This window comes from Phoca vitulina, unplaced genomic scaffold (assembly GCF_004348235.1).
Source record: "Phoca vitulina isolate PV1807 unplaced genomic scaffold, GSC_HSeal_1.0 scaffold1, whole genome shotgun sequence".
Taxonomy (NCBI): Eukaryota; Metazoa; Chordata; class Mammalia; order Carnivora; family Phocidae; genus Phoca; species Phoca vitulina.
Window position 1 is genome coordinate 20,603,563 of NW_022589704.1, and position 21,139 is coordinate 20,624,701.

The 21,139-nt window shown below is 51.9% G+C and overlaps 1 protein-coding gene across 1 annotated transcript; it reads left to right on the top strand.

Moving 5' to 3' along the window:
* The first annotated feature begins 3,130 nt into the window (after positions 1-3,130).
* IGFBP5 (insulin like growth factor binding protein 5) lies at positions 3,131-19,801 on the top strand. Its single transcript, XM_032402482.1, has 4 exons — positions 3,131-4,219; positions 17,657-17,886; positions 18,099-18,218; positions 19,378-19,801. Exons 1-4 carry the CDS (start codon positions 3,886-3,888, stop codon positions 19,507-19,509), a joined length of 816 nt encoding a protein of 271 aa, XP_032258373.1. The 5' UTR covers positions 3,131-3,885; the 3' UTR covers positions 19,510-19,801.
* Positions 19,802-21,139: the final 1,338 nt, after the last annotated feature.

A 21,139-nucleotide genomic window follows, 5' to 3' on the forward strand; every position in this document is an offset into this window, starting at 1 on the left:
TAAAAGTCCAGCTTTCCCAAACCATGTTATCAGGCGTCACCCTTGCCTTGAAAATCACTTAGAAACTCAACAGAAAATGATCAAGCTTTATAAAACAAAAATGTAAGCCGCCCTTTGAAAAGTTGTCCATATAAAAGCATAAATCTTTTACCCAGTTGCATTTCTTGAAAATTGGTTTTGCTATGCAGTTAGTTTTTTAAAGGAATGGGGAGGAGTGATCTCTAGGGGATGAGACACAAGTGGATAATATTTAACTTCTTACTTCTCCAAGAAAAATGTGGTTGAAAGGCATCAAAACTCGGACATGCCAGGGTGGGAAGCAGAGCTGGGAAGCTCATGGCAGGGAAAGCAAGTCAGCAATAAATGAGGGAAGGGAACCTGGCCTCTGACATTTGCATCTGGCAGGAATAAATGAGCCCCTCCTAACTAAATTCATTGATGCAAACTATTTTTTTTTTCCAGAAGCAATCTTCTAAAGGTGATTGTGAACACATCTAGGTCTACAGAGTGGAGGGGAGGGAAACAGAATGGAGAAAGGCCCACAGGCACGCCCTATAACCCAACATCATGTACCAGAACTTCTCCTCCACTATCTTATGTTGCTCACGGACTCGTGCAAGCAAGCCCATCTGGCCAGTCCTGTCTTTGGACGAAACCACTGTAGACAGCCCCAGGCTACTGAGAATTCTTTCTCTTGTGTTTTCAGAAGCCTACCCACTGTCCCTGGAAGAGCAGCTCCATCCCATCAGCTCTCATCCCCTCATGACAAGCTCATTTCTAGGCAGACACATGGAATGTTCACTTGACATTTACAGAGCTGCAGAGCATGCGCTCTCCATGGCCCCTCTGCACCCTACTCCAAGGACCAGCCTCAGCCACCACCACCTCCTCCTTCTCTCCACAGGCTTTCTGTCTGTCTTCTCCATGAATCATCCCCCTCTTCCTTCTACCTGTCCTCACACATTTTATTTTCCAGCCACTGGAAGTCGGCTAGACAAAAAGACGTGTCACTGGAGGCTGTCTCTCTCAGAACTCGGGTTTCTCTGGAAGGAGCACCACAATTTCCCCATTCATCTTAAATGCTACCAGCGTGCTTGGAGTCAGCTTTGCCGCTGAGTTGGTGCAGAAATAGGAGCAGGGGTCAGAACACACACCGCACACTGTTGGGCCACTCTTCTAGTCTGAACTTGACACAAAAGGGAAAATAACATGATCTCCCTGGTTCCTGAAATATTTGAACCAAATTTTTTGAATACTAATTCCCCCCCTACCTTTCCAAGCCCCCAGAGGGAGGGGAGAAGCCATGCAAACAGGTCTTGCAGTTTGGGTTTTTTTTTGGGGGGGGGGAGTGTTTTGTTTTTGTTTTTGTTTTTAATTACTAAGTACAACTCCTCCTCCCTCTCCCAGCCAACACCTAAAACCCCTCTGGCAATATGAACAAAAGCACAACTTTAAGCTTTAGCCTCCTTTTAAAATGTGCCTTTCAGCAAATAGATAAGCAAGTAGAAAGATCAGGATCTGGGAATGTTAACAGCATACAGTGAGATGCTCCTGAACCAAACCAGCAAGAAAAATATTTTCTTTAAAAGCAGTCCTACAGAAAAAATTCTTATCATAGATAAGGGTGCAGTCTAGTGGCAAACTTCATGAAATGCAGCCCCTTTTTTTCCAAAGGAAAGGGAGAGCACTTCTAAAGAGACGAAGGAAATGTAAAAGGGGTGAATCCCACCCCAGGTCCTCCCAAATGGGGCGGCAAGGAGGAGTCATTTCTCTCTTATCCGGCTGTGAAGTCCACAGCCCAGCCATGTGGATTTCAGAAACAAAGGGAAATCACCACCTTCCTTCCTTTAAGACTTTAGCTTTCTTTCATTTTACTAAGGAAAGAAGGGATCCTATAGTGTTTGAAGAAGTTGCCTGAGGTTTCAAATAGAATAATAATGTCCCTGGTCAGGATCTCTTCAGAGCAAGTCCTCTGGTGCTGTCAGCTCTCAGTCCTGAGATATACCTGTGCGTGCCAGTCAACCTTAGAACAAGGTGCTCCTCTGGTCTGTCACCCATTCCCTCCAGAGATGTGGCCCTATCCAACAGAAATGCTCCAGTAAAAGAATGTGAAGGGAACGTATCGCTCCAATCTGCCTTCCTTCCATCCCAAAACTCTACACCAGGACACGTTAGGTCACCAGGCAAGATTTTCAGACTTAGCATCTTCTGGAAAGCGCTAGTCTCTGTAACTCACTGCTCCCTACAATGCCGTTGAATGAATATCCCTTCCCACAAGTACACACAACACAGATACCCACAAGCTTGAGCAAGCGTGCAGGCATGTGTGCGTGCGTACACACACACACACACACACACACACACACACACACACAGCTTCCCTGGGCCAACAATGGAACTGAAGGAAAGTGGCCACTTCTTGATCATATGACCAAAGACAGTCACTCCACACTCCACTGGCAAGAAAAATGCTCTTAATTAAATCCCCTTCCCCAGACCTTTAGGGGGAAAATCCAGTTTTGCCTTTTTTTTTTTTCTTTCTAATTCAGCCTCACTACCCTCAGCTGGCCATCCTATGCTAACACTCCCCTTCAAACACACACACACACACACACACACACACACACACACACACCCTCACATAGTAACTTAAACACTAGCAGACAGCCATTTCCCAAAACTTGGGAAGAATTGTTTGGGTACTGTATATATCCACTTGGCTAATAAGAAAATGCTTCTCCCTGCAGCCTGGGCCTTGGCTAGTTAAGGGGTGGGAGGGAGGGGGAGACCGCGTTACTCTTCATTGTGTCCACCAGCTCCTCGAATTCTCCCTTCCACTCGCGCCCCCCACCGCCCCCCCCTTGTAGGCAGCCCAGCCCTGTCCCCCAAGCCCCTTTCTTACATTCCGGGGGGAGGGGGGCACTGTTCCGGGAGCGCAGGGGAGCCCCCGTGCGTCTAGAAGGCCTCTCCCCACCCCCACCCCGTGTGAGTTTGTACTGCAAAGCTCCTTGGCATCCTCGCCTGGGTTGGGTGTTGGGGAGCTCAAATAGCAGCTACAAACTGGCTGGCGGCCAGGGGCCGTCTATTTAAAAGCGCCTGCTCCACCGGAGCCCGTAGTCTCTTTGGAAACTTCTGCCGGGGGGAAAAGAGCTAGGAAAGGGGCAAATCGGTGTGGGGTTTTTTCTCTTTTCTTGCTCCTTTGAATTACCCCCTCTTCCGTTTGCACCCTTCTTCGAGCTTCACGCAGAACCTGCGGATTTCGAAGAGGTGGTGGCAGAGTGGGAGCAAAGAGGTGTTAGGGTTTGGGATTTTGGGGCTTTTTTAAAAATTTCTTGATTTCAACATTTTCCCCCACTCTCGCGGCCACCGCCGCCGCCTCTTACCTGTTCCTCGGCAGCCGCGCGCTGCAGGCAGCTGAAGGTTAGAAAGGAGCAGGGTGCATTTTAGATCTTAAACAAAATTTTTGAAGACAGACCCATTTTTTTCTCCCCCCACCCCCACCCCCTTCTCCTCCACAGCCTCCGAGCTCATTATTCCGGTGGTTGCTTTGGGGTGAACAATTTTTGGCTTTTTCCTCCCTGTAATTCTGAGCAGGTCTGGCCGGGGGGGTTGTTTCTCCGGCTTCCACTCCCTCCGCGTGCACCTGGCGCTGCTCTTTCCCCCCCAACCTGTTGCAAGTCCTTTAATCCTTGCAATTGGGACTTGCTTGCAGGCACCTCAGCCCTCCATCTCTCCCTACGTTTTGCAATTGTCTGGGGGAGGGCACCTGCTCTACCTGCCAGAAAAAAATTTTTTTTAATTTCTCCGGGCGCCCTCTTAGTCCCTTTCTCCCTAAACGCTCGCTCTCGTGCCCCGCCCCAAGGTAAAGGGGAAGACTCGGAGAAGATGGTGCTCACCGCGGTCCTCCTGCTGCTGGCCTCCTGTGCGGGGCCGGCCCAGGGCCTGGGCTCCTTCGTGCACTGCGAGCCCTGCGACGAAAAAGCCCTCTCCATGTGCCCCCCCAGCCCCCTGGGCTGCGAGCTGGTCAAAGAGCCGGGCTGCGGTTGCTGCATGACTTGCGCCCTGGCCGAGGGGCAGTCGTGCGGCGTCTACACTGAGCGCTGCGCCCAGGGGCTTCGCTGCCTCCCCCGGCAGGACGAGGAGAAGCCGCTGCACGCCCTGCTGCACGGCCGCGGGGTTTGCCTCAACGAAAAGAGCTACCGCGAGCAAGCCAAGATCGGTGAGCGCGCTCAGTGTGCCAGTCAGTTACACGGCGCAGGGCCGGGGAACACGGGACAGGCTGGCCCCGCGCGCTTGGCCCAGCAAGTGGCTTGGAGCCGGGGTGTAGCCCGGGAGGAGGGCGGGGAGGGTCCTTGCACTTCGGAATTGGAGCCCGGCGGATCCAGCTACCCCGGGGCTGCTTTCTTAGCCGAGCCTCTCCCTCTCGCGGCTTTCGCTCCTTCTCCTCGCCCCTACCCCCACCCTTCCCTCCCCTCCCCTCCCCCTCCGTCTGCATACTGACTCCGAGCTGCATTCGGCCTCCAGGTCCAAACCCCCAGGTACTCAATTCCCAGTCTGAGAAGGTGCATGTTACATTTTCAACTCCCTCCTCCACCCACCCAATACGGTTTTTTTCCGAACTTGAAAAAAGAAAAAAATCTCTTTGTTAAAATACTGCTTTAACTAGGGACCTGGAGAGAGAGGCGTTACCGGTCTTCTGTGGTAATTCCACCTTTGTCCCTCCCAGCCCCTGCCCCTGCCCCCCACAAATCGGTCCTGGCGAGTCTTTCCCTCTACCCCTACACGCACTCGCGCGCACACACACGCACAAACGCTTGAAAGCTAACACCTTTAGGGTGGGGGCTTTGATGCCCCTCCCACGTGCACACCCATTGCTCTTGACTCGGTATGATTGTGGCACAGCGTAAAACATATTAAAATGCAAAATACCTTTTTTCCTTCCAGGAAGGGAAAAATTACTTTAGCACGCTCGGCGGCGGTGGGGAGGTGGGGGGGCGAGGGGGGGTGGGGAGAAATGGGAAAGAAGGGTTTCTGTTCCCCTGTTGAGTGTTCGTCCCTGAATCTAATTCCTTTTTCCCCCGCCCCAGTTCAGATTTTACCTAGGAGGAAAGGTGGATATAGGGGCAAGAAGGGATGTAGAACTCAGACATCCCAACTTCCCCGCCAGTGCTAATCTCCGCACCACCACCACCACCACCTCAGTCTTCCAAACCGGACCACAAGTGGGTGTGGTGTAAATGCAAGAGGGGCCCAGGAAACACAGAATGCAAAATCAACTGGGCGGAGACCGAAAAGCCGCGCTCCGGGAGCCTCCCCACCGCCTCCAAGTAGCCCCGCCCCCGGGTGGCCCCGCCCCCAAATTCTCTGCTGCTCGAGTCTAAGGTTTAAAAGGTTGATAGAGCTCCTCGTTCTGATCAGAACAGTTCTGACCCCGCTCATTAGAATGTGTTTCTTTTTAGACTTTCCTGATCTTACTTTTTTTTAAGTCTAATGAGCTGTACACAAAAATCTGGGCTCTGAAACGTCAACCTGGTTATTAGTCCTCTCCTAAAGGGGTTAAGACTTAGCTAAATAATGTTTTTTCGATGTAGTTTCTCACTGGGGCAATGTCCTTTTTCCCACCCATCCCGTCCATTAGGGCGTCCCAATATGAGTTTTCGTAACTACAAACTACACACTATCACGTAGGATAAGAGTGCGTCAGCGCTTGAGAAGCGGCAAAACTTTCCTGGGTCCAACCTGGATCCCCGCAAACTTTGCAGGGTTTGCCTGTCGCCTTCGGCCGCCCCCCGCTTTGCGAGAGGCAGTGGTCCTCCGGATTACAGCCTGCAAAAAAGGAACGGAGTGCAACGCGCAGGCCCCGGAGGCCCTAGAGGCCGGTTTGTGGAGTTATTTTTATTAAGAGCCACTTTTCAAAGGCGGTCCTGGCCGCTCTCATCTTGGGGGATGTGGATTTGGAAAAGCTTAGCAGGGCGGGGGGGCGGGGGGAGGAGTGGAGAAAAGGTATGAATCGATTTCCTGGCTTGGAAGAGAGCGCTCTGGGTAATAATCCGGTCACATCGAAAGTATGCAAGGTATCACTCAGCCGCTTTCTGGCCCGGCTTTTATTTGCCCAACCGTGTGGTTGGTGTGATGTGGTTGGTGGGGAGGGTGTGCGCGCAGGGCGCGCGCGCGCGCAATTGCTTGGAAGAGCAAATTGGCTCATCATCTAACTTTCCAGTTCAACGTAACACACACACACACACACACACACACACACACACACACACACACACACACACCGGCTTTTGTCCCAAGCAAGATGCCCTTTAGACTTCTGCTGCCCATTCCTCAACCCCCATTTTCAGGGTGCCTCCTGGCGAACACGTAGTTGGCTTCCCGCCCCACCCCAGACTTTCTTGGCGACTCCACCCCGCCTTTGGCAGGTGCCTGACCGACCACGGTTGCAGGATGGCTACAAGAGCTGACCCCTTCCTCCCGGAAGATAGTATGGTAGTGGGCGCTCCGGGCTCGAGTCCTTCAACTCGAAAACCGTTGAGTAGGTCCCCAAAAAGTTGGAGATGGTGCAGAGACAGTTCATAAAGAGAGGGAAATGAACAGAGAGAGGGAGGAGAGTGTCGGGTCCCTTGACCAAAAATCCTGCTCCCCAACACCCCACCACCATGTCCCCCTACCAAAGTCAGCAGTGAGAAGTTGGATTCGCCTCTCTCTCCTGCGGTTGCCATACAGATATAGATACGGATAGGGATGATATATGCATATATATACGCACACATAAGTCAAAAGATATATGCGTATATAAAGAAAGATATATAGATACATATCTTTTTTTAACCAAAAGAAAAAGTGCATTTCCAGAATCCGAAACGGGGAGTCGAGGAGAGCGAGGTGGCAGGCAGCCAAAGCTGCTGGGAGGAAGAGCTGAGGGCCGGCGGGCGGAGACTGGTGTTTTGCTGGGCGCGTTGCTGAGCAACCGGAGAGCGAGTCCGCCCGCTAACTGGGTGCTGGGAGCGCGCCGAGCCCTGCATTTTATTTTGGCCAGTTCTGGGGCAAAGATAGATATAGAAACAGAGGGCAGTGTGTGTGAGGCTGGAGGGAGGCGGGAGACTGGAGTTATTTATTGAGCCAAGCTCAGTAAATACGGGTGAGCTGGGTCCAGTCAAGGAAGCACCGGGCTTTGCTTGGGCATTGTTTGCAGAAGGACCCTTGTGGCTTGCTGGGCAGGAGGGCGAAATACGTACTTGCCCTGTTCTGGGAGATCTCTCCTGAGCCCGTGAGACGTTAAGCTTGGGATACAGGGAGAAATGGGTTCTGAGTTTCAGTTCTGTCATTGAGAAATAAGAGAGAGAGGACAGAAAGTACACCCTGGGAACGAAAAAATATTACCTAAATAAAAATGAATTCGGCCTTTGCTTCTTTGAGGGGTTTGGCGTCCATCACCCTGGCATCCACTCCAAGCCTGGTCCAAATGCCATGTTGAAGTCAAGTCCCAGAGTTAGGTTTATTGGCCAAATTTGTGTCTGGGTTGAACAAGCTCATGGAAAACCAAAGGAGCCAGATTCCTTTCCCACCCGCACCCCCTCCCTTTGAAATAAGTCTTTGAGAGGCTGGCTGTGCCCTGAGCTAACCAAAGTGGGAGCGGGGAAGACAAGAGACCGAGACGGTGCTTTTAACTTGACTTTTCTTGCCTCCCGCCCCCTCTTTCTGCTGTGTCAGCTCAGACTGGAAGGGCAAGGACAGTTGGCCACAGTGAGAGCTCATTTTCTTTCCATATTTCTCTTTTCTTCTCCCTCCCACTCCCCCGCCCCTTCTCTATCCCCTAGCTCCAGGGCATTCCCTGAGGGCTCGAGTTTTAGGCCAAAGCTGCTGCCAGTTAGTGCTGGGGCTTGGGTTGGATTTGAAGGGCAGGTGGGTTTGCAGCTGCAGAGGGAGGACCCGGCTGACCTAGGAGGCAGAGGTCACCATGAGGGTTACAGCAAAGGGCATGGGAGCAGGAATCCCAACAGAAGCCCTGGTCCCCTTAATAAGGGGTGGGGGGAGGGGGCTAGCAGGAAAGGAAGGTGATTTTTGTCTGTAGTTTTTACTTCGTACCTGAGCAATGCCTTTGAAACTTTGGGTTATTTAATGCGTAAAACATAGAACATGGAGGAGGGATCCACATACTCTGAGCCCACTGCATTGAGAAACTGGAAGAACTCCATAAACAGACCAGGTACCAGTGAGGGACCAACAGGGAGCAGAAATGAAGAGGGTGGGAGAACAGATGTGGTGAGAGAGGAGGAGGCAATGTGGAGGGGTTTTGTTTGAGTTTTTGTTTTGCATTTTTACTATGTTGGTCCAAAAGTTGCAATCCCCAGAGAGCATCCTTAAATGGCAATCTGGATATGTTTTCCAAAACAATAAGATTTATTACATATTTGCAAAAATAAATAAGGAAATAAACAAGGAAGCCAGGTCTAAGCTTCTACTACCCACTGCCCCATATCCAGAGGATCTCCCATTTTTGTTTCCAGTTCCATTTTTTTCCATGATTTCTATTATGATGCCTTTTTTTTTCATATAAATCCAGAGGAGCTACCGAAAACCTCTATGAGAGACAAAGTGGCTTTTCCTACCTAGCCACTTGGCTCAGCTTAGTCCTAGTGTCTCCCCAGGAATGGTCTATGTATTAGCCAAAGAGTGTTAATGCTGGAAAGAACCCACAGATCGTAGCATTCAAAGTGACCGTTTTACAGATGAGAACACTGAGGCGGAGAGTGCAGAGTTACTTGTTCAAACTTAGGTGCAGAATTAGCAGCAGAGTCAGGGCTAGAACTCAGTCTTACCGTCCTCTTGATTCCACACCCATGCCCCTATCCCGGCCTTTCTTCACTAGTCACTAGGGCTCTCGCCAGGGCCAGGCCTAACTTGCCAGGAGGCCTTCAGCAAATATGGCCCAATGCTGTCTTCCCATAGTGGGGGTTGTGAAGAAGAACTGGGGGCTCAGAACTTGGAAGTGCTGTCTTTTAAGGGAAGAAGTAACTTGGCCCCAAAGTGGAGAATGCAACACCCTTTTTATTTTCAATCACACTCTGTTGCATCCCTTTTCCTACACAGTCTTGGAAGCAAGACTGGCTTAGGCTAGTGGTTTAGTGAGGGATGGGGACAAGGAGGGTGGAAAGGGACGGTGCTGAGCCCAGGCTTCGGGTCCATGTACTAAACCTCCTTTCCTGAACTGCAGGGAGCTCTGCCGATGTGGGAAGGCAGGCAGGCCCTCTGGCCCACTGTGTAGAAGGAGAACATGGCCCAGAAGCAGCCAGCTTCCCATGGCAACCAGCCTCCACCAGCACAGGCCTTTCATGGAGTCAGTCGAGCAGGATGAGGAGACCTGAGCTCCGGGGTGGGGGGTGGGGGCAGAGTAGGAGGGGGAGAGGAAACCACAGGCCCCCAGGCCCCAAGAGTTGATGAGGAAGAGAGCAAGAAAGTCACTGGGTTTGGGAACATACGCAGGTATGTCAGCCATCTTTCCAAAGGAGAAGAGAGACAGGCCTCCTGATTACAGCTGGGGGCCTCAGATGGATTCCAGGAATTGTGGAAAGCCAAGAGCCATATGTTACTATATCCTGCAGCCAGGGCTGCTCCTTGCTTGGGGGATTCTTAAGAGGGAGGCAGATCAGACCTCCTCCCAATAGGTTAGACCTGCCAGGTGCACCCTGGGGGAGTTTTAATATAAAGAGGTTAGTTTCCTCATTTTTCATCCCTCCACCTCAACCATCAGACACCGGCCTTCCCTTGCCAAATCCTGAGGCAAGGCCCAGACCAAATTTGTACTCAGAACCTGGCGTTCTTTGACCTTTGCTGGTTCACACAGGTGATTTAGGTGGGCTCTAGTTATCCTGAAGCATTCAGATTGTACCATCACACCTGAACTGAGTATCCTCCACCTTCTCTTTGTCACCCCACTGAAGAGGACTCTCATCCCAGACCCTTTAGAACAGCACTGGCCAGCTGAAATCCAATACAAGCCACACATATAATTTCAAATTTTCTAGTCACCACATTTTTTAAAAAGGCAAAAAGAAACAGGTGAAATTCATTTTAACCATATTATTTTAATTCAATATATCCAAGATATTATCATTTCTACATACACTCAAGCAGTTACAATGAGATATTTTACGTTCTTTCTTTCATATGAAGTCTTTGAAATCTGAGGTATAGTTTGCATTTACAGCACATCTCAGTTTGGACACTAAATTTTCATTAAAAATACTTGATCTGTATATTTAAGTTTCATACAATTTACAGTTGAAAAACTAGATTCATACACCTGAGTCGTTCCAAACACACGCGGAAAGTTTCCAATGACCACACTGAGTATTAGTTTTTAAATTTAAATTAATTTCAATGAAATAATTTTTTTTAGAGTGGGGGGCAAAGGGAGAAGGAGAGAGAGAATCTTAAGCAGGATCCACACCCAGCATAAGCCCGACACGGGGCTCGATCCCAGAACCCTGAGATCATGACCTGAGCCGAAATCAAGAGTCAGACGCTTAACCAACTGAGCCACTCAGGGGCCCCTAAATGAAATAAATTTTTAAATTCAGCCCCACTAGCCACATTTCAAGCTTGAATGGCCACATGTGGCTAGTAGCCACCCAACTGGAAAGCGTAGACGCCACCAGCAAGCACCGCCCCCCCCAACCTGAGAAAGGAAGTAATGTCTGCTCTCTCCTCCTGCCCTGAAGGGTCCAAAAGGAAGAGTCTGAATCTGGATTGCCAGACACCACAAGACTCTTGTTTGACCCCCAGCAACTCTCTTTTCTTAGGGGGACTGGGGAAGAGTTCTGGCTGCCTGCTCCCTGACACGTGCTTCTGGTCATCCTGGACCATTCTCAGGAAAGGTGGCTGCCTAATTGTAATGTTCTGAATGGACCGCGATGAGTCATGAGTTGGAAACGTAGCCAGTTCAGACAAAGGGCCAAGTGCTTCCTCTCCCTCTCCCCCTTCTCCATTCAGAGGCTGCTTTCCACCTAGTCCCTCCATTCCCTTCTGGTTTGGGGTGTATGTGAGGAACAGATAGAGATGTTTCTATTGAGCATGCTCTACCTTCCCCAGCTCTAGAGAAACCCAGCCAGAGATACTCATCTTGGGAGTCGGTACATAAGTGTGTATTTCTCATGTGTAAATGTATCACCAGCTGCCTCCCAGAGATCAAGAAATGTGTACCGGAGTCAAAACCCTCAATCCTCCTTTGGCCCTAGGGGAGAAAAATGAGGGGGATCCTTTCTTTACCTCTGTTCCCAGGACAGTGGGAGATGTGTGAGCGAGACCCCAGCCTTTCGTTCTGAGGGAGTGTCACCAACTTGACAGCAGCCCTACCTATGCCATCAAGGGCAGTGGGTCACCTTTTCTCTCCCCATCTTTTGGAAGGAAACCTAGTGCCTTAATGCAGCATGAAGGAATGCCATTAGACAGGGGGATACTTCTGGAGGGAGCTCTCTAGGTGGGGACTGGTTCCTCTCACCTGGGGTTGGCAATCCGATTTTCTGGTAGTCTGACTCTTACTCTGACTGTTTACCCACCATGCTATATGGTGTCTCTATTTCTCTGCTTAGGGTAGAGATGTTACATACCTACGTTGGCCAACTTCACTGTTGGTTTAGAGCACCTGAGTACATTAGTTTTCCTGGCCTGAAACGGGGTGGGGGCTGGAAAGGAGCTCAGCAGGGTAAGCCTGTTGTCCTCATTGCCAGTCACTTAGGCTCTGCACCTGCTTCCCGCCTCTGCCATTCACCCCAAGTCAAACTTCCCCTCCAGTGTCTTCTTGCAACTGTTCCGTAGGATTACAGTTGTTTGGGTTTGTTTTCCTCTTAAAAAGACAGCGCTCCTTTCCTTCTCAGCCCATAATTCGTGTTAAAAAGAGCCCAGAACATGCACGTCTGTTACTGACCACAGAGGAAAAGAAAACAGTGTCTTCCAAGAGAGACTGGGGCAAGGCAGACACTGGCCAGGGATGGAATGGCTAGGAGGAGGCACACTGCAGTTCCCCTGGAAGGCTCAGCAGCCCCTCCCTACCGCCCTGTGCCCGTTCTCTTTATGCAAAGGCATGCACACACCGTGTCATTGATTCATTTGGCATCCACAGCTGGGAAACGGTCAGACTTCAGGAGACTGGAACACGTCTCACAATTTAAACAGTGAGCAGCCGATCCATCATTTCCCCGTAAGCTGCATGTCCTAGCAAAAAGCAGAAGGATGCAGGTTGGCGGGGAAGCAGGGCAGGGTGGGGAGGGGGCGCAAAGCATCTAGCCACAGCCCGGCATGGATCAGTGCGCTCAGACCAGCTGTCCAGCAGGACTTTCTGCAGGGATGAAAATGCTCTCTATCTGCGCTGTCCAACTCAGCAGCCGCTCACCGCTGTGGCTATGGGTCCTTGAAAAGTGCATAGAGCAACTGAGGAGCTAAATTTGTAATTTGATTTCATATTTATTCATTTAAGTGGCCACATGTGGCTAGTGAGTACTGTAATGGATAGCACGACCTTAGATCAAAGAAGCCCTATAAACCCAGGGGAGCCCCACTTGTTGGCGTACCCCTGAGACCCATTCCTCTGCTTCCCGGCTCCCTCGGCAGCAGCTACAGGCTTACAGGCAGGGGCATGAGTGAGGTGACCTCTCAAGGCATCCATGTAACTGTGATTTGCCCGAGTTTATGTTACAGATGCGCTTCTAGACCCACTTCTCTTTATCTCTCGAGGAAATCTGTGCCTCTCTCCATTTGAAGATTATATACTGAATACCATACAATGGAGAGAAAAAGATAAATGACAAAGCTCCGCCCTTAGGAAGTTTACTGTTTAAATTCCACTGAAGGAGTAAGAATGAGAGCTGGAGGAGACCCAGCTCCCCTTTTCATTCCTTGTAGAGAGATTCTGGGCAAACCCATCTTGTCTCCTGGCTAGAAAAAGAGACTTTCCTCTCCCCAGGTCCAGGTGGCCTGGCAAAGCCCAACATTCTTCCTGAGCTGTGAATTCCAAGTACGCCTCGGTTTCTTCAATTTCCGTAAGCAACGTCGCAATATCTGGGCCACCCTGAGTTCTCTGAAGTTCGATGATGAGGTTAAGATAGAGTGGGAAACTACCACCAGCCCGGGACCAGGGTGTTAACGGTGCCAGGGCATGACTAAGAGCCCCAGGATGGAGGGTTAGATGGCAGGGGGCAACAGGTCCCCAACACCTCCATCACTGGACTGGGGAGCAGGATGGAATCAGAAGGCTTCTTAAGAGCATGTGCCTGCATCTGCTGGCGCACCATCAGCCCCCCCCCCCCCCGCCCCGCAAGAAAGCAGCAACAGCCAGAGGGTGAGTGTGGACAGCATGGTGGTGCTTGGGTGGGAGGCGTGCATTGTACGCTCTGCTGTGAGCGGCACTGCCCACCCTGGGATGCCTCCGGGTCCATAGCAGCTGGGCCTACAGCCAGACACCCTCTGTGTTTGCTGGGACAGGAAAATGGCATAGTCCTCAGGCAGGTGTTCATGTGTGCCTGTGTGTGCCTCCGCGGCGGCTGGTGCAGCAGCGTGACCCGGGAGTGCCTCAGGAATGAAGGAGGAACAGCTGGCCACCCCGACGTGGCAGGGGCAGGGCCATCAGAGAGCGGCTCGGGAGGCGGACCGGACTCAGAACCCACCCGAAAAGCGACCATCAGGACACTGTGGTAGCCCTCACTTCCTTGGTCTTTGGATGAGATCTTGGAATTCACGGGCCCTTGGAGGAGGGAAAAATACTGAGCATTCCACATTTTCCATCTGCTACAGAATCGTTTCAAAATGACATCTAGAGATGGGAAGGGAGGCCCCGGACAGGTCTCTCTTCTACCCCAGATCACTTTTCAGCTGCAGATTAGAGAAGCAGCAGGGGGCTAGGCACAGGTCTGCCCTCTCCCCGCCATGAGCCTCTGCCTCTCACACCTGCCTTCACCCCGTATGTGGGTTTTTTCCAGTCCTCACCTGTCCATCCCCCTGACTCTTGAAATGCGTGCTGCAGACACACAGAAGGAGAGGATTTGGGTAGCTGTCAGAGAAGTCTGGGAGGGCAGCACGTAAGTCCCAGATCTTAAAATTGCCTACAGTCCCTAGAAGTAAGCACTGGGGACATGTTGCGTGGCCATCAGTCTAGTCTGCCACCTACTGGCCACGGTAGGTATTGACCTGTTTGTGCAACAGCTTCCAGAACCTCCTGCACTTTGAAGTTCCTTTGCTGTTCACGTGCAGGGCAACTTCACCAGGAAGTCCTCCCTTTTCATCCCACCTAAATCCCCTCTGCAACCTTGGTCCATTTTCTCTCGATGAAAGAGCACAGGATCGCCTTTCTACATGCGCCTGCTTCTCTTATCTAAAATATAAACCCTGCCCAAATTGAAAGCCTATTTATGACTTGGCCAGGAAGCAGCTGAGTAGGGCTCGCTGGCTCTGGCATTCCAGCTCTGGTCTTACTTTCCAGCCATTTAGTCTTCGTAGCTCTGCACTGGCTTTGTGCTACGTTTCCACTGTCTCCGGAGCCTGCAGGGGACCACAAGACCCTGATGAGTATCCTCGATACTCCACTTTCCTGCCGCCTATGTAATAGGTCCCATGGGGTCAAGTGGCACCAAAAGCCAGGAGGCACATCAAAACTTTAAGCCTGACCTTCGGAAGCAGCCAAAAAGCCTGTGAACTGGGGAAGGTATGCCCTCAGGAGCCCCACCTCTGTGAGGCTGGGGAAGGAGAGAGGGTATGCAGAAGTGCTTTGAGTTCCTTAAGGAACATACAGGAATCTACATCATTTTCCAGGATCAACATGTGCTTAGCCCCAAGGCCATACTTAAACACTTTCGGAGAAAAGAATAAGGTCAAAGAAAATTTGCTCCCAAGTTTACTGAACCACTGTTAAGAGACCCATCCTCCTCCCAGGAAAAGTGAGTCAAGGTTAAGGGCAGCCCACAGCATTTCTTAGAAAAGGTCCTAAAAGATGGAGGGTCTTGAGAAGAGCTGTTAGTACATGGAGTGCTGTGAGCCAGCATGCCTCCATCCCTGTCCCCCGAGGCCAGAGAGAGATGCCCCGTGAGAGGTGACGCCACATCTGGTGCACGACACCCTCTGACCAGAGGAGGAGGGGTAGCACCCCCGTTCCAGATGTCTTTAAGAACTAGAAAGAGCACTCTGAGATACGTTCATGGACTGTTCCTGCTTGGACACAGGGAGATGGACCCGACGGTCTATTGGAAGGATTCCAGGAGCTGGTACAGCCTGCCACTGGGAGTAAGCAGCTTCCTGGGATCCCCCCCATGGAAGAGGAGACTCCTGGAGCCCAGCCACACAGGTGCCCCTGAGGACAATTTGCTGGCCCTCCAGCTCCTCTAGGGGAGCCGCTCAGCCTTCTCACAGATGCTGGTCAGCCCCTGGCCCTCCCACCCCCCCTTCACTTCACCTGCTTACAATCTTAATTAGGGAAGGGGCGTGACCACGCACCCCCAGAATGCCCCCCACCTTTCAAGGGCAACCATCTCTTGCCCTCTCTCCTACCAGTGGTCAACCACTTTTTCAGAGTCAGAATGCTTGGTGATGCCCAGAGAGGTTGAGTGAAGCATCTCAGATCACTCAGCAAGATGGGCTCAGCAGCCCTTCAGTCGGCTTTTCATCTCCACGCACCTCTCCCCAAAACCTGAGCCTCAGGTTTGGGCCTAAGTGCTAGATCACAGAGCCCTAGCCTTTCAGTTTTTACTGAGTCCCCCAAGCCAGCTCTGCTCCTCCCTGCACGCCACCCCATGCTAGCTTGTCCCACAACCAAGAAAAGTGGCTTTACTCCACATGTCACTCCTTTAGCTAACCCTTGAAGGCTCTCGTCCACCTACCAGGCACATCGCCATGCTGATTAACGATCACAGTAGATTTCATGGAGTCAAGGCAAGGTGGGAAGAGGGAGGGAAAGACCACAAGTGGGGGATGGGTCCTGGCACTGAGTTTTGCTCAGAGAAAGCCTGCCCATTGCTCTGCCATTTGCTCTCTCCCCATCATCAACCTCTCCTGTGACTACTTCCCCTCCTCTCTGTGGATAAATATCTAAATCAGCTAACTACCCAAAACACTGCAGACCTGTGGAGACTTCTTCAGGGCGGGGGAACTTCCCTGCCAGGGCCTTAAAGACTGGATACCTGTTCAATTAAGTTTGACAAATCCCAAGCCAACAGACAAACAGGTGCTCAGGTGTTTCCTGCCACCTGCCGTCCTGACCGGGTTAGGCCAGGTCCCCAAACGCCTCCCTTACCCCACACCTGGAACTTCCCCTGGAGAGAGGGTTCCTGCCCCTGGGGACACAAAACAGGGTCTTCTCACCAAGATTCTTCTTCCCTGTGCATCCCCTCATCCCCACTTCCTTGGATCCCTCTCCTTCTATTCCCCATCCCAGGGCCTTGTCATCGTGGCTCCTGGAGAGCCCAGTGAATGGAGTGGGTGGAGAACAGGATTTTTCTTCATCTCATTTGAGTAACTCGGGGTCACTCCAGAGCCCTTTTCTTCTCTTTCTAAAATTTGAAAAGAGGCAATGAACACAGGCTGCCCTGCCCCTGCCCACCCCACCTTGCACCTGGCCTCACTGTGGGCATCCTGGCCACGTCCTGCCCACCTGGGAAGAGCAATGGAGCCTTCCCCACTCAGTCTGCCAAGGCCGGCGGGTCAAGGAGCTGAGAGGAGAATGGGGGGCCCAGAGAAGGGTGCCCAGGAGATAAGAATGTACTGGAAGTCTGTGGATGGAGAAAAGGCCAGGGGGTGGAATTTTCAGATCAACCAATAAATGAACAAAGTCCTACTTCTTTAAAGGTCATAAGTCAGCTAAGTATAGACTGTCACCAAGTCTCTCCTATATATAACTGCTCCAGCCCCAGCCAGCTGCCGGCCTCTCTTGGCCTGGAGCTGAGTTCTGTTCCAGCCTCCGAGGGCCCAGAGCACAGAGCCAGCCTTGAGCCAGAGCAGAGCCAGGTCCCCCCACCCACACTGCACCCCTCCAGGCCCCACGTGTCTGGCTCTCTCAGGTCCCCTCCTCTCCATGATGCTCCCCACCACCCTGCTAGTCTAGATCCCAAGGACCCTCCTGCTTCCGTTTCCCAAGTCAAAAATCTATCTCAGCTCCAACAATCCTGGAAGCACAAAGACCCCACTTGGGGATAGACTTGGCCTCTCCTGGCCACGCTGGGCTGTCGCCTATTTTCCTCCATCAGCCTGCATCTCTAGCTCGTGCTCTTCTTGGCAGCCCAACCCCAGCCACTGCCTCGGCTACCTAGCCAGCCCCACAGCAAGCAAGCCCCTCACCAGCGGCTGAGCACCCCCAGAGGCCACTTCCCTCCTACTATCCCCTTCCTGCCTCCAGAATGTCCTGTCCCTCCTGTCATACTGGCCCTCATTTATCAGCCTGACCTTTTCAATCCCGTTCCACTCCGCGAAGTCTTCCTAGGTTTGCTCCACTGGACTCCAGTCATACCAGCAACTCTCCAGCACTTGTACGAGTGCTGACTCCTACGTCCTCCTTCTTTCCCTGCTTTCCCCCGGTCTGGGAAGCTCCCGGAGGGCAGACACCCTCCGAGCCTCAGGCTCTGCCCTTGTGGCTCAGCCCCAGACACTGACCCTCTGCCTCTTTCTCCTGCAGAGAGGGACTCCCGTGAGCACGAGGAGCCAACCACCTCCGAGATGGCAGAGGAGACCTACTCACCCAAGATCTTCCGGCCCAAACATACCCGCATCTCCGAGCTGAAGGCCGAGGCCGTGAAGAAGGATCGCAGAAAGAAGCTGACCCAGTCCAAGTTTGTGGGGGGCGCTGAGAACACTGCCCATCCCCGGGTCATCTCTGCACCTGAGATGAGACAGGAATCTGAGCAGGTAAGTCTCACGGAGTTTGCAAACTTTGCACACTTTCTACACCCAGAGTGCAAGACAGGTACAAAGGAGGAGAGATCTTTGGGAGCGACTAGTTGGAACAAAATTCTCCATAAACCCTCGGGCCCCCAGTGCCCTGGGCCGTGCATTCTGCACATAGAGGTGCTTTCCCCTCGGGTCCTGCCGTGTCTCTCACCCCTGCCGTACTCACACAGGGCCCCTGCCGTAGACACATGGAGGCTTCCCTGCAGGAGCTCAAAGCCAGCCCGCGCATGGTGCCTCGTGCCGTGTACCTGCCCAACTGTGACCGCAAAGGATTCTACAAGAGAAAGCAGGTACGCCCCCGTCCCCCGCACCCAAGTTCAGAGGGCTCCTGAAAGTGGCACTTGCCAGAAAACCTTTACCTCTAAATGCTTACGATTTCTGTCATTAACAATAGTGTTTCCTGAACCTCCAATATCCACGCAAGTACCACAACCAGGAGTTTCCCCGTTCCCTCCTGTACTATAATCTGCTTCCGTTTTAGTGATCCACCTTACTTACGTGAATTCATTTAAAAAGGAAACGATATCACCGTGTCATTTCACATGTTGTATGTGCTATTTTCTGATAAACACACACATAAGTATATGCACAGAGATAATGACTTCAAAACAAATTTTCAGCAGGTACCACCTGAAATAATCTACCTTCCATTCACAGCCAGACTACCCTTTGGGCAACACTATTGTGGGTTAACCAGTAATACTTAGCCTATTCGAGTGGTACCCATGACCTTAGGCCAGTGGTTCTCCCAGTTCCTGGAGCATCAGAATCACCTGGAAGGCTTGTTAAAACACTGATTGCTGAGCCCCACCCCCGAGTTTCAGGGATGGACTCTGAGAATTTTGCGTTTCTAACAAGTTCCCTCCCAGGTGACCCTGATGCTCCATAAGGATACCCTTCGTCTAAGTTGGGGGTCAAGAGCCAGATGGCCTTGAGTCATTTGTTGGCTCTCCCACTTATGAGCTGCGTCCTCCTTACCTAGTTATTTAATGTCTCTGCCTCCAGTCTCGCATGCAAAATGATAATTGTACCTGTTGTCCTTATGCAATTATGAGGGATTATGGATTAATCTTTGTAAAGCACTTAGAACAGTCCCTACTCTGTAGGAAGTGTTAAGTAGTGTCTGGTACCTGATAAAGCTGTAGAAATGATGCATCATCATCATCACCATCATCATCATCGCCACCAGATCACGTAGCTATATGGAGAATACCAAGTTGGAGGACCCTGAATGGGTGACATAAAAGAGATTGTAAGAGCTAGCCACGGGCAGACTGTCTAAATGAGCATTTCCCCCTGGGGCCATCCCCCATGCAGGGGGCATACCAGAACCCCGATAGTTGGGGCGGGGAAGACAAGGAGCAGGGCCAGAACAGGGGCCAGGCAAGAGCAGAGTCCGGGGCGGGGGGGCACCGCCATCCTCACTGCCTGTCGCTCTCCCCACCGCAGTGCAAGCCTTCCCGTGGCCGCAAACGTGGCATCTGCTGGTGCGTGGACAAGTACGGGATGAAGCTGCCAGGCATGGAGTATGTCGATGGGGACTTTCAGTGCCACACCTTCGACAGCAGCAACGTTGAGTGATGCGTCCCCTCCCCATCCTTCCCCCGCCCCCTCCCACCCCCAGCCCCGACTCCAGCCAGCACCTCCCTCCACCCCAGGACGCCACTCATTTCATCTCATTTAAGGGAAAAAACATACATATATCTATTTGAGGAAACTGAGGACCTCGGAATCTCTAGCAAGGTCTCAACTTTCAAACCGACAACAGCAGAGATGCAAACAGCTAAGGAGACCCCCCCCCTTGAAAATGGTTTTCTTTTTGAGGCAAGTTGAATGACAGGGAGGGAAGGGAGGAGGAACGAGAGAGAGAGAGAGAGAGAGAGAGAGAGAGAGAAGGGACACGTGTAGAGGAGAGGGGGAGACAAACCGAATTTCGAAGAAGGAAAGAAGAATGTGGGCAGGAAGGAAAGATCCCCGGGACCATGGCTGGACCAACCTTGTCGTGTCCAGCCCTGGCCTGAGTTGGGAGATGTTTAGGCACTGGAAGGTATGGCCCAAGGTGTGGCATTCTATGGCACCCTTGAGGGTTTTGGTGGATTGGTCGCAGGGGGAGAAAGGAAACGACAGAAGGGGTCAGTGCCTCTCCTGGACCTGATCTCCACCTCCAGCCAGCAAGCGCCCGGCTTGACCCCGCCCCTCCTCCCCCTCCCGCGGCAGAGGGTTCTCCCTCCCCAAAACTTATGAAAACTAAAATGCATTCCATTCCTCTCAAGACAAAGCAAATGAATAACCGAGTGCTATTAGATAGATAGGTTTTCCGAAGCAGATACACAATGATGACGTATGTGTGCGTACTTCAGTCCCCGTGCAGACTTTCAGAAAGCAGTACGCTCCCCGAGTGGAGAGACTTGCTCTTCCGAGGTGACTAGATCACGCCCACATGCGTGGTTCCAGCCCCTCGTGGCACTCCATTCACTACTAGCACGGCCTCTCTGGGGGAGGATAGGCTGAAATAAATGCGGCCTCGTACGGACTTCTCTATGAGGCTCCATGTAGTCATATATAAGGCATATACATCTATGTTCTTTCTTTTTTGCTTTCTTCCTTCCTTCCTTCCTTTCTTTCAAAGGTTTGCATTAACTTTTCATAATTCTTCTGGGGGCACTGAGGAGCTTCCTCATTCTGGGAAAACCAAGAAAATCCATATTCTTCTAACACACTCCGTAACTGCGGTTTTGCCAGCCCCCCAGGAGCGGCAGACCCAAGCCCTCGGCGGGCCACGGTGTTGGACTCCTTCACAATTTCCCGGGTGCGGGTGCGTCCGTAGGAACCACCCAGCCAGGTAGATGAGGGTGCTCCGTGGGGCACCCCCCCACATCCCCAGCACCTCTTGAGTTAGCCTTTAGACCCTCTGGAAGTCACCGGCTCTGGGCCCTGCACCAAAGGAGCACATCAGGTCCAAGTCTGACCCCCGGGGCCTGCCCAGCCTTTTCCTTTCAACGAGGCAGAACCTGCATTTTGAAGCCGGCAGAGCAGGAGAGAGGCTGAAGTGAGAGATGGCAGCGAGCAGGATGGAAGTGAACGGGTTTAAATACAGGGAAATGGTAAAAGCGATTTCGCAGGCCAGAGTAGAGGGAGTGGGGGGACGGGGCTGGAGGGACGGCGGGGGACTGCCCCGTTCTAGCTTTGGAGCAAAGCAACAGAAAGTGGG